This window comes from Podarcis muralis, chromosome 7 (genome assembly GCF_964188315.1).
Source record: "Podarcis muralis chromosome 7, rPodMur119.hap1.1, whole genome shotgun sequence".
NCBI lineage: Eukaryota > Metazoa > Chordata > Lepidosauria > Squamata > Lacertidae > Podarcis > Podarcis muralis.
This window is the reverse complement of record NC_135661.1, coordinates 74,138,391-74,150,636: the sequence shown is the minus strand read 5'-3', so window position 1 is coordinate 74,150,636 and position 12,246 is coordinate 74,138,391. Positions and strand designations below refer to the sequence as shown.

The window sequence follows — 12,246 nt, the reverse complement described above, 5'->3', positions numbered from 1 at the left end:
AAGTCAAAGGGATGTGTGTTAAATTGCATCCTCTCAGGGTTCTGAGAGTTCTCAGGAGACCCTCTCATTGCCTCCTAGAACTACAGTTCCCAGAGTGGCCTAACAAGCACTCCCTCTTTCCAATTCTCTCACAATTTTTCTCTCGACCTTCATTGGTCGAGGTCCCCTTAAATGTATCTGCCGGGAACAAGGTGGCAAGAAGAATGATTTCTCTGTTTCTCCACCTAGTTAGTTACCTAGGACTGGAGAACTCTTACCTATCAAATATGTACTTTCCTTAATAAAAAATAAACTTCCTTATGGTATACTAAGTCCCAGCCTTAACACCTTCCAATTCAAGCGAGGATTCATTTTATTAACTTCTGCTGTTGCGTGCAAACTCCGGTATGCTAACACAACTAGGGCTTGTCAAGTCAGACATCATGCTAAACTGTCATTAAGCTTCCTTAACCATAGCCTGGTGTGTTATCTGAACTGAGCCCCAAAGTGAGGGATATACCTATGTAAACTTTCCCTAAACCATGGCTCAGTGATAGAGCACATCCTTTGCATGCAGAAAGTCTCAGGTTCTACTCCCTGCAGGTAAAAGGTAAAGGACCCTTGGACGGTTAAGTCCAGTCAAAGGCATCTATGGGGTTGCGGCACTCATCTCGCTTTCAGGCCAAGGGAGCTGGTGTTTGTCTGCAGACAGCTTTCCAGGTCATGTGGCCAACATGACTAAACCACTTCGGGCGCAACAGAAAACCAGAGCGCACGGTTTCTGTGACTGAAACCAGAGCGCACGGAAATGCCGTTTACCTTCTTGCCACAGTGGTACCTATTTATCTACTTGCACTGGTGTGCTTTTGAACTGCTAGGTTGGCAGGAGCTGGGACAGAGCAATGGGAGCTCACCCCATCACGGGGATTGACCTTCCGATCGGCAAACCCAAGAGGCTCAGTGGTTTAGACCACAGTGCCACCCGTATCCCTTCATCACCAACTAGGGCTGGGAGAGACTCCAGACTCTGAAACAACTGCTCCCAGTTGAGACAGCTGATTCTGGGCTAGATAAGCCAATGGTCTGAATCAGTATATGGGAGCTTCCTGTGTTCCTAAACTGGATGTCCCCAGTTTCATTTGCAGTGCAGCCAAGAAGATACTGAGAGGCTCTGTGGCTTCCTAACAAACAATATAATCTAAGAAACAAATTAGCACTCCTATTATACCCTTAGTGGAATTTTAGAACCCAGTCCACAATCCAATTAAATGCAAGTAATTGGATTCAAAATTATTTCAGTCCCACTGCAATCAGCGAATAATACAATTTTGAAAACAAAACAAAACCCAAAACTTGAATTTCCTGCCCATCACCCACTGAGGACAAGATTATTAAAGAAATACTGACAAACAGAAGATAATTGAGGATTTGCAAATAGTAGAAAGATTGGATCGTTTATCCTGGCTGGAGATGATTGCCAAAATAGCTATCAGGCCTTGAATATGGAAGTGCACTTATCAAAGCTGTCAGATAATCCATTGGTTAATTAATGAATTGTTTACTAATCACTCATCAGCTGTGATTGCAAATCTGAAACTCATCATGCTAATGAAAGAAGCCACTTGGGATTCTGACTGATTTACATTATATAGCCTGGTGCCAAAATAATAATAACAACAACAATTTATTATTTATATGCTGCCCATCTAACTGAGTTGCCCCAAAATGGAGGTGTTGGTTGGAAAGATGGACAGAGTTTAACATTATAAGTCTTTGTCACTTCCTTATTTTATTATTATTCCCAGGAAAAGTATGAATGAAAGTTCGAGTTTCATGCAAACAGAAAACCCTCCTGTCGCCTACAGCGGAGACTACAGGACTCCTGGCCATCTGGAGAAATCAGAGGTACTGATAAGAGGGAGGCCGATGGGGGTGTCCCATGTCCCCTTTTGGAAGCAATATGCCTCTGCTGGGCATCTCAGGTGGGAAAAGTGCTGCTGTGATCTCACCCGGTTTGTGGGCTTCCCTTTCTCATAGAATTGTAGAGCTGGAAGGGACCACGAGGGTCATCTAGACCAACCCCCTGCAATGCAGGAATATTTTGCCCAAAGCGGGGCTCAAGCCCACAAGCCTGAGATTAAGAGCCCCGTGCTCTACTGACTGAGCCGTCCCTTCAGTCAATCTGGTTAGCCACTGCGAGAACCGGCCATGCAGAGAGACATTAAGCGAAGGAAGGAAAATGTGAATGTTTCTTTCTCCCTCCCTTGTGATCTGGCAATGGGTATTTGGAGGAGAGAGAGAAATAATAGTTTAGGAAAGAGCCTCGTTCGGATTGCCAGGAAAGATTGGCGGTGGGGAACCATAGCTGCATGCAGAAGCAAAAATGAGCAAACGTCCTCTTTTTAACTTGTAACACGTTTTGAGTTATTGATGTGAGAGCGAGTGCGGGTTATTTCCTGCAGCAGAATCTTGCCATTGTTCAATAAAATGGGGGAAAGGAGGAACCTGGGGAGGGACTGTGAGTCAACACGAAGCAACTCAGCTCGTAAAAATGGAGGCAATCAATTTTAAATCAAAGCAGACAGGTGGGAGCCTGCCCAGACCGAGAATTGTAGCGTTGGAAGGGACGACGAGGGTCATCCAGTCCAACCCCTTTCAATGCACAAGTCTTTTGCCCAGCGTGGCCCTAAGATTTGGAACCTCATGCTCTACTGACTATCCCTGGGAAGAAAAATTGCTTGTTAGGCCACTCTGGGAGCTGTAGTTCTAGGAGGGGGAATAGAGGGTCTCCTGAGGACTCTCAGCACCCTTAACAAACTACAGCTCCCAGAATCCTTTGGGAGGGGGAAGCCATGGATGTTTAAGGTGGTATCACAGCGCTTCAAATGGAGGGTGTGAACGTCCCCAAACTGTGCCCCACGGCTCAGATCTGCCTGTCTCCCAAGATGGGGCCCCAAACCCAGCTATCTCACCTTGCCTCATGGCAGGGCTGATTCTAGGGTTAGCCTTCCTCAGTCAGGTCACTAGTGACTGCTGTTCCTTTTCTAATAAGGAGATCTGCTCCCTGGAGAGCCACTGACCTGGGCAGGTAAGTATGGACCTCTCCATCCATGTGCATAACACCGTCCTTTTTGTGTATATGGCATCCGGGCCTTAGAAAACAGAATTCTCCTGGTTTGGACTGAATGGGGGGGTGGGGGTGGATGCAAGTGGTTCTGGTCAATGCTGCTACCACCAGGCAGCTGGTTTCTGATCAGATCAGACAAGGCAGGGTTGATGTCAGTCAATTCTGGTGTCTGTTCTAACAGAGGGTGCTTTCAGGTGCATGGCGCTTACATCGCTTTTATGTCTTGCATTTCCTGTGTGCATCAATTGGCGTCAGTATGTACCGCTAGTGACTGGTGCTTTGTGGTAGGAGGCAGGGAGGCCAACAGTAGGTGGCACCAGAGAGCCAATGACACGGGAGGACTGGTGGGGCAGTGCCCCCATTTGCCCAATTGAACCAGCCTCCTAATATACCTCCATTGACTATGGGGAAGGCCAATTTGTGTGGATGGCTTTTAAAAAGGAAACACAGACCCTCCAAGCTTCCCTATTTTCCAGGGACAATCCTGGATTTGCAGAAGCCATCTTGGTTTCTGATTGATCCTGGAATGTCCCGCTTTTCCTTACAAGGTCCCTATTTTCAGTGGAGAAATGTTGGGGGGTATGGAGTCATGTGACCCCTGAGCCAAGGAGATAAGTAACTATACAACCTTTAGAAGACATTTGAAGGCAGCCCTATATAGGGAAGTTTTTTTAATGTTTAATGTTTTATTATGTTTTTATATATGTTGGAAGCCGCCCAGAGTAGCTGGGGCAACCCAGTCAGATGGGTGGAAAATTATTATTATTATTATTATTATTATTATTATTATTATTATTGAATAGGAGATCCCTATTTTCATTGGAGAAATGTGGGAGGATATGTGCATGTTCTGGCTTAATCTAGGTCAGATCTTTGCTGGAAGGGGGTCTTTATGTCATTGAAATTCTACTCAGTATTGATCCAGAGCAGTACTCCAACGTATAATTAGCAGAATAAAACTTAAACACGTTGCAGGATTCCCAAAAAACAGACCAGAGGCTATTGTATTTCATCCAGCAGAGCTTTACTGCTACTGAAGGCAAATGAGCATAATGGTCACAAATCCGAAACATTCAGGATTGGCACAGTCCATAAGAAATCCAGTTGCAGCAGACTTAACTTAAAGTTACAATAACTTCTAATAAGTCTACCTTAAAACTAAGCATACTATGTACAGAACACCACACCAGAAGGAAAAGAGATAGAAAGAGAAAGTGAAACCCAGGCTCCCTCTGGCCTTACTTTTATAGTCAGCATGACCTTGACAGAAAGAGATAACAGAACCAGTTTAAGCCAGCTGTACTCAGCTTCTCTGAAGGAAAAACCCAAATACAGTGGTACCTCATGTTACGGACGGGATCTGTACGGAGGCCCGTCTGTAATGTGAAAAGCCCGCAACTGGAAGTGCCGTGTCTGCACAGGCGTGCGACGCGATTTGGCTCTTCTGCACATGCGCAAAGCGCAATTTAGTGCTTCTGCACATGTGTGAGTGGTGAAACCCGGAGGTAACCCATTCCAGTACTTCCAGGTTGCTGCAGGACGCAAGACAAAAACACGCAACCTGAAGTGGACATAACATGAGGTATTGTAGCCTTTCTAGGCCTTTTTAACCATGGATAGGAAATGTTGCACCCGAGCAGGGATGAAAAGAGTCAAAACGACACCAAGGGGTTAAATCCAGAGAAAGAGCTTTATTCTGCCATGGGGGGGGGGGGGGGGCGCAGAGGCACCTGTGTGATTCTGTCTTTCTTCAGTATGACTGTATCATGAACCTTCTGCTTGTTTCTTTCACACAAAGAAGCTCCCAGAATCCTCTGGAATTAATTAGAATAGTAAATATATCTACACATCATCAGTTCAATACTTTCTGTACTAAGAAATGCAAACTGAGACTTTAACCCTTGGCCCTGTTGCAGTCCTGATCTGGACTGGCACGTCCCATGCCTGCCTCTTTAAAAAAAGTCAGTGATTCCATGTCTCGCTTCGCTCAAAAAGTGTCTTTCTGATTTGAAAACGGCCCTCTGCCTTGGCCTGTCTTGCGCAAACAGCTTCCACGTGTGTGCATGCATCATGGGAAGTCCTCGAGCCGCTTTCAATGTCGCTTGTGGAAACGCACCGGATCGTTGGTGTCAAAGCTGTGTGTTTCCTTGAGTGTGCCTCTGCAATGGCTTCCCCCAGGGTCTGTGTGTCTGTCCTTCCCAGGCGCTGTTAGGCCATTCCCTGCCCTTGCTTGCTTCTGTGACATGTAAACTTGTGATGAAGACAATGTGGGATATCTGTTTTCAATGGAAGGGCCCCGATCCTGAAACATAAGAAGTTCATAAGAAACAGGAACAAAGTGCCTCTGAACAGGTGCAGAGTGCATTTGGGCACCAAATGCAGCGCTTTGGTTTCCACGTCACATGGTAGGGGTTCCAGATAGGCTTGATCTGCAGCACCTCCGTTGACCCTTGTAGCTTAACATACTGCTTGGGTAAATGGGTTGGTCGAAGCCAAAAACATATACTGAACCAAGCCATTGGTCTATTTACCTGGGGGACCAGCGGGCCCTCGGGATGTTGCTGAATTACACCTCCCATCATATCCTGACCATTGGGCCACACTGCCTGTGGATGATGGGAGTCAGAGTCCAGCAATATCTGGAGAACCACAGGCAGGGGTCAGCAGACTTTTTCAGCAGGGGGCTGGTCCACTGTCCCTCAGACCTTGTGGGGGGGCCGGGCTATATATTTTTAAAAAAATATGCCCCACAACTAACCCAGAGATGCATTTTAAATAAAAGGACACATTCTACTCATGTAAAAACACGCTGATTCCCGGACCGTCTGCGGGCCAGATAAAGAAGGCGATTGTGCCAGATCCGGCCCCCGGGCCTTAGTTTGCATACCCATGGCCACAGGTTTCCCCATCCTTGCCGTAAGAGAACGAATGTGTTTGTGTTGTCTTCCAAATAGCGAGTCTTCAGGATTTAAGCCCCCGCAGCAGTGAGTTCCGCAAATCCGAGGTGTGATCTGGGGGGAGCCTTCAACCTGGTCTTCTCTCTCCCGCTCCTGCAGTATGGGCGCTGCGACAAACGGCTCTTGAACAAGGACCTGGGCATTGACTACGCCAACATAGACTTCACCAAACTATCCACGAAGGACAGCTACACCCTGACGGAGGAGCTGGCTGAGTACGCCGAGATCCGAGTCAAGTGAGCCCTTTCCCCAGCCGCCGCGGCAGGCAGCTCCCATGGACCGCCACCCACCCATTGGAACTATTGTAGTCTAATGAAACGCCTGGCCACGCCTCTCGGCTTTGGCTTCCTAGTCTTGAGAAGACCCTACCAATTGGTTTTGATGTCTTGATGCTCGCTCTTTAAATGCTCATCTGTATCTCCCTGGGCCCCCTTCCTTCCCCTCTCCAGAGTGCATACTGAAGATCAATCTAATGCAGATTAGTCTGTCCACTAGTTTATTTGTTTTTAATTCTTTCTTCTTTTTTTGCCACCCAATCAGGATGGTTACGAAATTGTGGGGTGCGGGGATGACTTTGTTCCACTTTTGCAACGTGCATGGATGGTTTCCGGTGGGCTGGTGGTTCTAATCCAGAACTGGGAAACAATTCTGGGTCAGTTCTGAGATTAACAAATCTGAAATAGCCGAGTGATCTTATGTATGCACAGATCCAGGGGCGGGAGTCACCTTTCTGTATCCGCAGCAAGTGGACCAGATCCCCTACAGGGGGGCACTTGGGTCTCAGTCTGGCACAACCAGTGCTGATGAACACATGCTGTGGGTCTGACTCATAGCTCCAAAATGTCCATTTCACATTCCAGATCCCGCTTTTAGAAAGCACTGAGCTCTTAGTTAAAAGAACATGGAAGCGCTTAGAGGCTGCGTCTCACTTAGGACCCCTCCTGACTGATGTTTTCCCTTCGGGGTTTTTTGCGGGTTTTTTGCGGGTGTGATTCTGCAACATATCCTTGATGCAATAATAGTGCATTAGTGGCCGTCCACACGCCATTCCACTTTATTGTTCTGCAATGTTTCCCAAATTCCACCGCGTTATTGACACCTGGAGCAGGACACTCTTGCACTACAGCCCAACAAAAGCAGAACGACCTCATGAACAAAGCTCAGGACGGTTGCGGTATAAAAAGTTGCAGCATTTCAACTGGAAGTTACAGGGCATGCACCGCTTGGAAACATAGCAGTGTGTGTCTGCCCCAAAACTTTTGCAGGTGCAAACAGCATCGAAAGCAAGGTTGTGTGTACCATCCTGAGCACAAATCCTCATGAGTACACAACCAAAATGACTTATGGAGGGGCCCTTATGTAAACATGTGCTGGTCAGCAGTTCCTCCCCACCCTTGCAGCCTTGGTTTTTAAAATCCAGGATCAGAAAGAGAGGCGGGGGTGTGTGTGCGACTACCATTGACATACTTGGCTAATGCACGTGCAAAGTGTTTTCCCCGTGATGCTTAATGTCCTTTTTGCATATCTCTCACCTGTAAAGCAGAAGGTCAATTGACGAGAATGTCAGTTCTGCTTTTCTGTGCTGCACTAAGGTGCATTCCAAGCATAAGTATGTAAGGCTGAATACAGTGCAACAACATCTGCCCAGTTCTGCTGCCATTTCTCTTTGTGGCACTGAAACTCAGTCTCTGAATTGCAGCCTGTTCAGAAGGCAAATGTACTGGACAAAAACCTTCTCTCTATAAAACAGTGTCCCGATCTTGAGCATGTTAGCACCAACAACAAGCCGCCTGCCTTTGATTGCATTGGAAGACATGAGAGAAGCATCTTGGACTCTTCAACCCAATCAACAACGCTAGCTGTATATCGCGACCTCCTGATGTTTATGTGACTTCAATGTTAAACACCCTGTTATTTAGCAAATTTTCTTTTGGTTAACAGGAGAAGCAGACATTGTAGTTAGCTGTGTTAGTCAGTTAAAAAAAAGAACAAGAAACCCCCCCAAAAAACCCCAGTATGGTAATAATACTGTTATTAAGAATAACCAAAATGCTGCAGGCTCAACATGAGCAAGCTTTAGAGTTGTTCAGAGCTCTTCATCAGATTATGAAGAATTTGGGAGGGCTTGAAAGCTTGCTCATGAGTTTGTAATATTTTGGTTTGTCCTAATGAAACTGTTTCTTGAATGTGGCTTTGGGAGAAATAGAGCCTCTCTTAAGCCAGATTTTATTTCTTTTTTAAATGCAACTCATGATTTGTGAGCTAGTTCTGTAATAGGTGAGGTGCTGATAAGTTATTTTTGAAGGCTTGGGTTTGGCAACTGGGGCCAAATCTGCTTCTGCGGCCCAATCCCTTGCAGAGTTAGGCATGTCTTAGCCCAGGGATGGGGAAGATGTGGCCTAGAGGAAATTTCCGAACTACAGATCCCATTATCCCTTACCCTTGGCCACATTGGCTGTGGCTGATGGGAGCTGGAGTCTGCCAACATCTGGAGAGGAGAGACAGCTTCCACACCCTGTCTTAGCCCATTGAAATCACCTGAAATCGTCATTTCCACTGAACCTGCTACCTTGATGAATGGCCTAACCTGAACCCTAAGTGTCGTCAAGAACCAAGGGCCTTGGTTTTGAATTGTCCGATAGCTAACCAGTTGCTAACAACACATGCATATCTGTAGCTCTATGAATGGGGGCCACGTCTTACGCATACAGCAGCTACAGCAAGTAGGGTCGCCACGCGCTTCAGTGGCCCTGCTCCTGAAGTTTTTCAAGTGATTTCCATCTCCCGTATTCCAAGAAAAGATTCCGCTGCACCTCTTATCGCTCCAGGTCCCATCCTACACAGAAATGTTTAGCTTTAAGATCAAGGCTCTGCCCCCAGTCTCCTCTTTCCAGCATGTTTGTACTGTACAAAAACATATTGTATTTTGCTGATCAGATTACTATCAAATCACAAAAAAGCTGGGAATTCATAAAGCACAGCTAAGGCGGACTCCCTCACCTCCTATTCCAATGAAATGACTTTCCACCACAGGCAAATTAGTGTTGGGGGGCGGGTAGCTGTGGTTCCTGATTTCTGGTAGCATAAGCACCATCCGATACAGGTTGTTTATTAGTGATGGTATTTAAAGCAAAGTCGGTGTAAACCAGAGATACACTCAGATGAAAGAAACTTGTTTTCCTCCTAGCTTTGTAACCCAGCTAATGCTTCCTACCACTTCCCACTCCCCTAACAGGATTAATATCTAACCTTCCAGGAACGATTATGGTATGTTCTATTTATTGCAAAGATACTTTTTTGGGGGGATACTTTTTATTAGAAAGGGGAGGGTGGGGAGGATATGAAACTGGAATCTAATAACATGATCTAAAGATGAGCATATACACATTGTGTCAGAAGTAATTTCCGCTGGCCTAAATAGAAGTTACTCCCTGGTTACTAGGGTCTAGTAAGTCTGTTTGTAGGACTGCAGCCTACAACATGAAAATATTCCTTATACTGAGTGACACAGTGACCATGTGGCCCCCTAACAAAGCTGTCCAGGATTTCAAATGAGGGATATTCTGAGCTCTGCCTGAAGATGCCAGGATTTGAACCTGGAACCTTCTGCTTGCGAAGCATGCCCTTATGTGATCATAAGCAGCAGGCACATTTTGAGGGGAACGGGGTGTTTGTGTGTGTCCCTTTGCTGAGGAACCAACCCAAGTATGTATGTATACACCCTTTCGTTATATACCAGTCCACTTTGTCAGTTTCCCATATGAGCAATTTTAGCTTGGTTGTAAATAGGGGTTAGATAGTTAGGTTTAATTTTAAAGGCCACTGTTTGCTTTCTAACTTCATTAAGTACGTTCCTCCATGTGAGTGTGTTTGTGTGGGTGCATGGGAGACTGAGTGAGAAGTACTCTTGTGTTTCGAATGAGTGTCAGGCAGATGTAAATCTCTATCACGATCTCTACGGGCGGTCCAGCCAAGCAAACGAGGAAAGGTCAACCCCACCTATCAGGTTGGCAATATTAATCTTAAGAAAAAAAATGCTGGGCTTTTGTACAACTTTGGTCCCACAATACAGCAAGTGTTTAATGACTTTTAACCCATCTGACTTTGTACCCTGAAAGAAATAAAACAGTATTTTACAAAGCCATCTTGTGTCTTGGCTCCTTTAAGTGGCATCTTCGGAAATCAAAATCGTTTCTCAGCATCAAGGGGGCATTAGGAGTGAAATCAGGTGAAACATGGCGCAGAGCCCCGGTGTCCATTTGAAAGAGGCACTGCCTTCTTCCTCAGCACAAGATCTTAGGGGGGGTTTTTTTGGGGGGGGGAGAGAAAAAGAAAAGAAACACCACTCTTGCAGAGGTTTCCTCTGCTGATCACTGAAATTAAAGTCGGAGCCGCCATATTTATGGCAGAGACACACAGCACAGTATGTTTCTGCCAAAAATGACAATGCAATGATGTGTTGGAGAACCTTTCCCCCCATATTCTCTCTGGGTCATTCCCTTGGGAGTCACATGCAAGTGGTGCCCAGAGCTAGAGGCAAAAGTGGGGCAACGAATGTACACTTTGCCTTTGCACAGTTAAAGGTAAAGGGACCCCTGACCATTAGGTCCAGTCGTGGCCAACTCTGGGGTTGCGGCGCTCATCTCGCTTTATTGGCCGAGGGAGCCGGCGTACAGCTTCCGGGTCATGTGGCCAGCATGACTAAGCCGCTTCTGGCGAACCAGAGCAGCTAACGGAAACGCCGTTTACCTTCCCACCAGAGTGGTACCAATTTATCTACTTGCACTTCGTGCTTTTGAACTGCTAGGTTGGCAGGAGCTGGGACCGAGTAACGGGAGCTCACCCCGTCGCGGGGATTCGAACTGCCAACCTTCTGATCGGCAAGTCCTAGGCTCTGTGGTTGAACCCACAGCGCCACCCGAGTTAGGTTAACACTAATTCTAGCCTCAGGATAATGAATGCAGCTTTGAACTGCCACCCACACTGTTTTGATGAAGGTCAATCTGAAGCGAGACCCTCCACAGCTCGTTGACAGAGCACATGCTTCTTCCCCTGCAGAAACTCCCAGGTTAAATCCTGGCCACTTCCAGTTAAACCAGATGAAGGGAATCTTCTGCAGACAGAGACAACAAAATCCTGGGATGTTGTTAAGCAAGAGGTTGGATGGCCACCTGTCAGGGATTCTTCAGCTGTGATACTTGTGTTTGCAGGGGATTGGACAAGATGGTCCTGTCAGGAGTTCAGCATACACTCGAGTAGGCCCCTGGCAGAGACACATGCCCAAATGTCATGTTCTCTCCCTCCTGGTTGATCGTTCGGGAGCTTCATAAGCTTTCTTCAGTCCAAACATGATAGCGACTGATGCCAACTAACACCGGCACACTTAGGGATCCGCAGAGTTTGCGCAGCGTGCGCATGACAGACCTCAGCAACTCAGCATTTTGGCTAATCTACTTTATTTACATATAAACACACACGGAGCACTGCAACATGGCTCCCTCTCTCTCTAGCATCAGACAGAAAGAGAAAAAGACAAAGGACAATAGTTCCACTTCAAGGAACACAGTAACACAAACATCCTGTCTCCGTCACTTCCCACTCGGTGGAGTCAAAAAATATGCAGTCATGTGAAAGACAACAATCCTATGACTGCAATCATAGATCAGGAATTCTAAGAGGTCCTTGGGGATACTGTCCCAAACTACAATTCTATGATAGTATATATCTTCTGAAGTGCAATTCAATTTGGCTATTAATTAGGGCTGCCAAATGTATGGCTTGAAAATGGTGTCTGGGTGGATTTTTGCTGAATTGGCGAAAAGTAGCATTTTTATTGGGGCAGCGAGGAGAGAGAGGGAGATTCCCCAGAAAAAACTCAACAGTTTTGTCTGGATTTTAACTTATGGGAAAAAGTTAGGGTGGGATGAGGGAAGAAGAAAGATGAGGAACCCTTTTCAACCCGTGGACAGCATTTCCATCTAAATGACCTTCCAGGGGCCGCATGCCATTGATGGGCAGGGCCAGAGGCAAATTTATATATTATAAATTTGTACAGGCTAGTTTTTCTTCACACCTGTCTTTCCTCCATCTAATCAGCTCCATGCAATTCACATTGCAATAATCCATATATAATTTTATGGGTGACAAAGTCCACACTATATTGGACCACAAACATCCACAGCT

The 12,246-nt window shown here is 46.2% G+C and overlaps 1 protein-coding gene across 5 annotated transcripts in view; it reads left to right on the top strand.

The window, feature by feature from the left end:
- MAG (myelin associated glycoprotein) overlaps window positions 1-6,963 on the top strand; it is a 68,759-nt gene extending 61,796 nt beyond the window's left edge. For 4 of the 5 annotated variants that reach the window (XM_028742578.2, XM_028742587.2, XM_028742588.2 and 1 more), the window contains 2 exons: window positions 1,785-1,884; window positions 6,163-6,963. In XM_028742578.2, the coding sequence (XP_028598411.2) occupies window positions 1,785-1,884; window positions 6,163-6,303 (241 nt within the window). In that variant the 3' untranslated portion in view covers window positions 6,304-6,963. Of the gene's footprint in view, window positions 1-1,784; window positions 1,885-3,031; window positions 3,068-6,162 lie in introns of all 5 variants that reach the window. The other variant, XM_077932125.1, reaches the window with a different exon arrangement.
- Window positions 6,964-12,246: the final 5,283 nt, after the last annotated feature.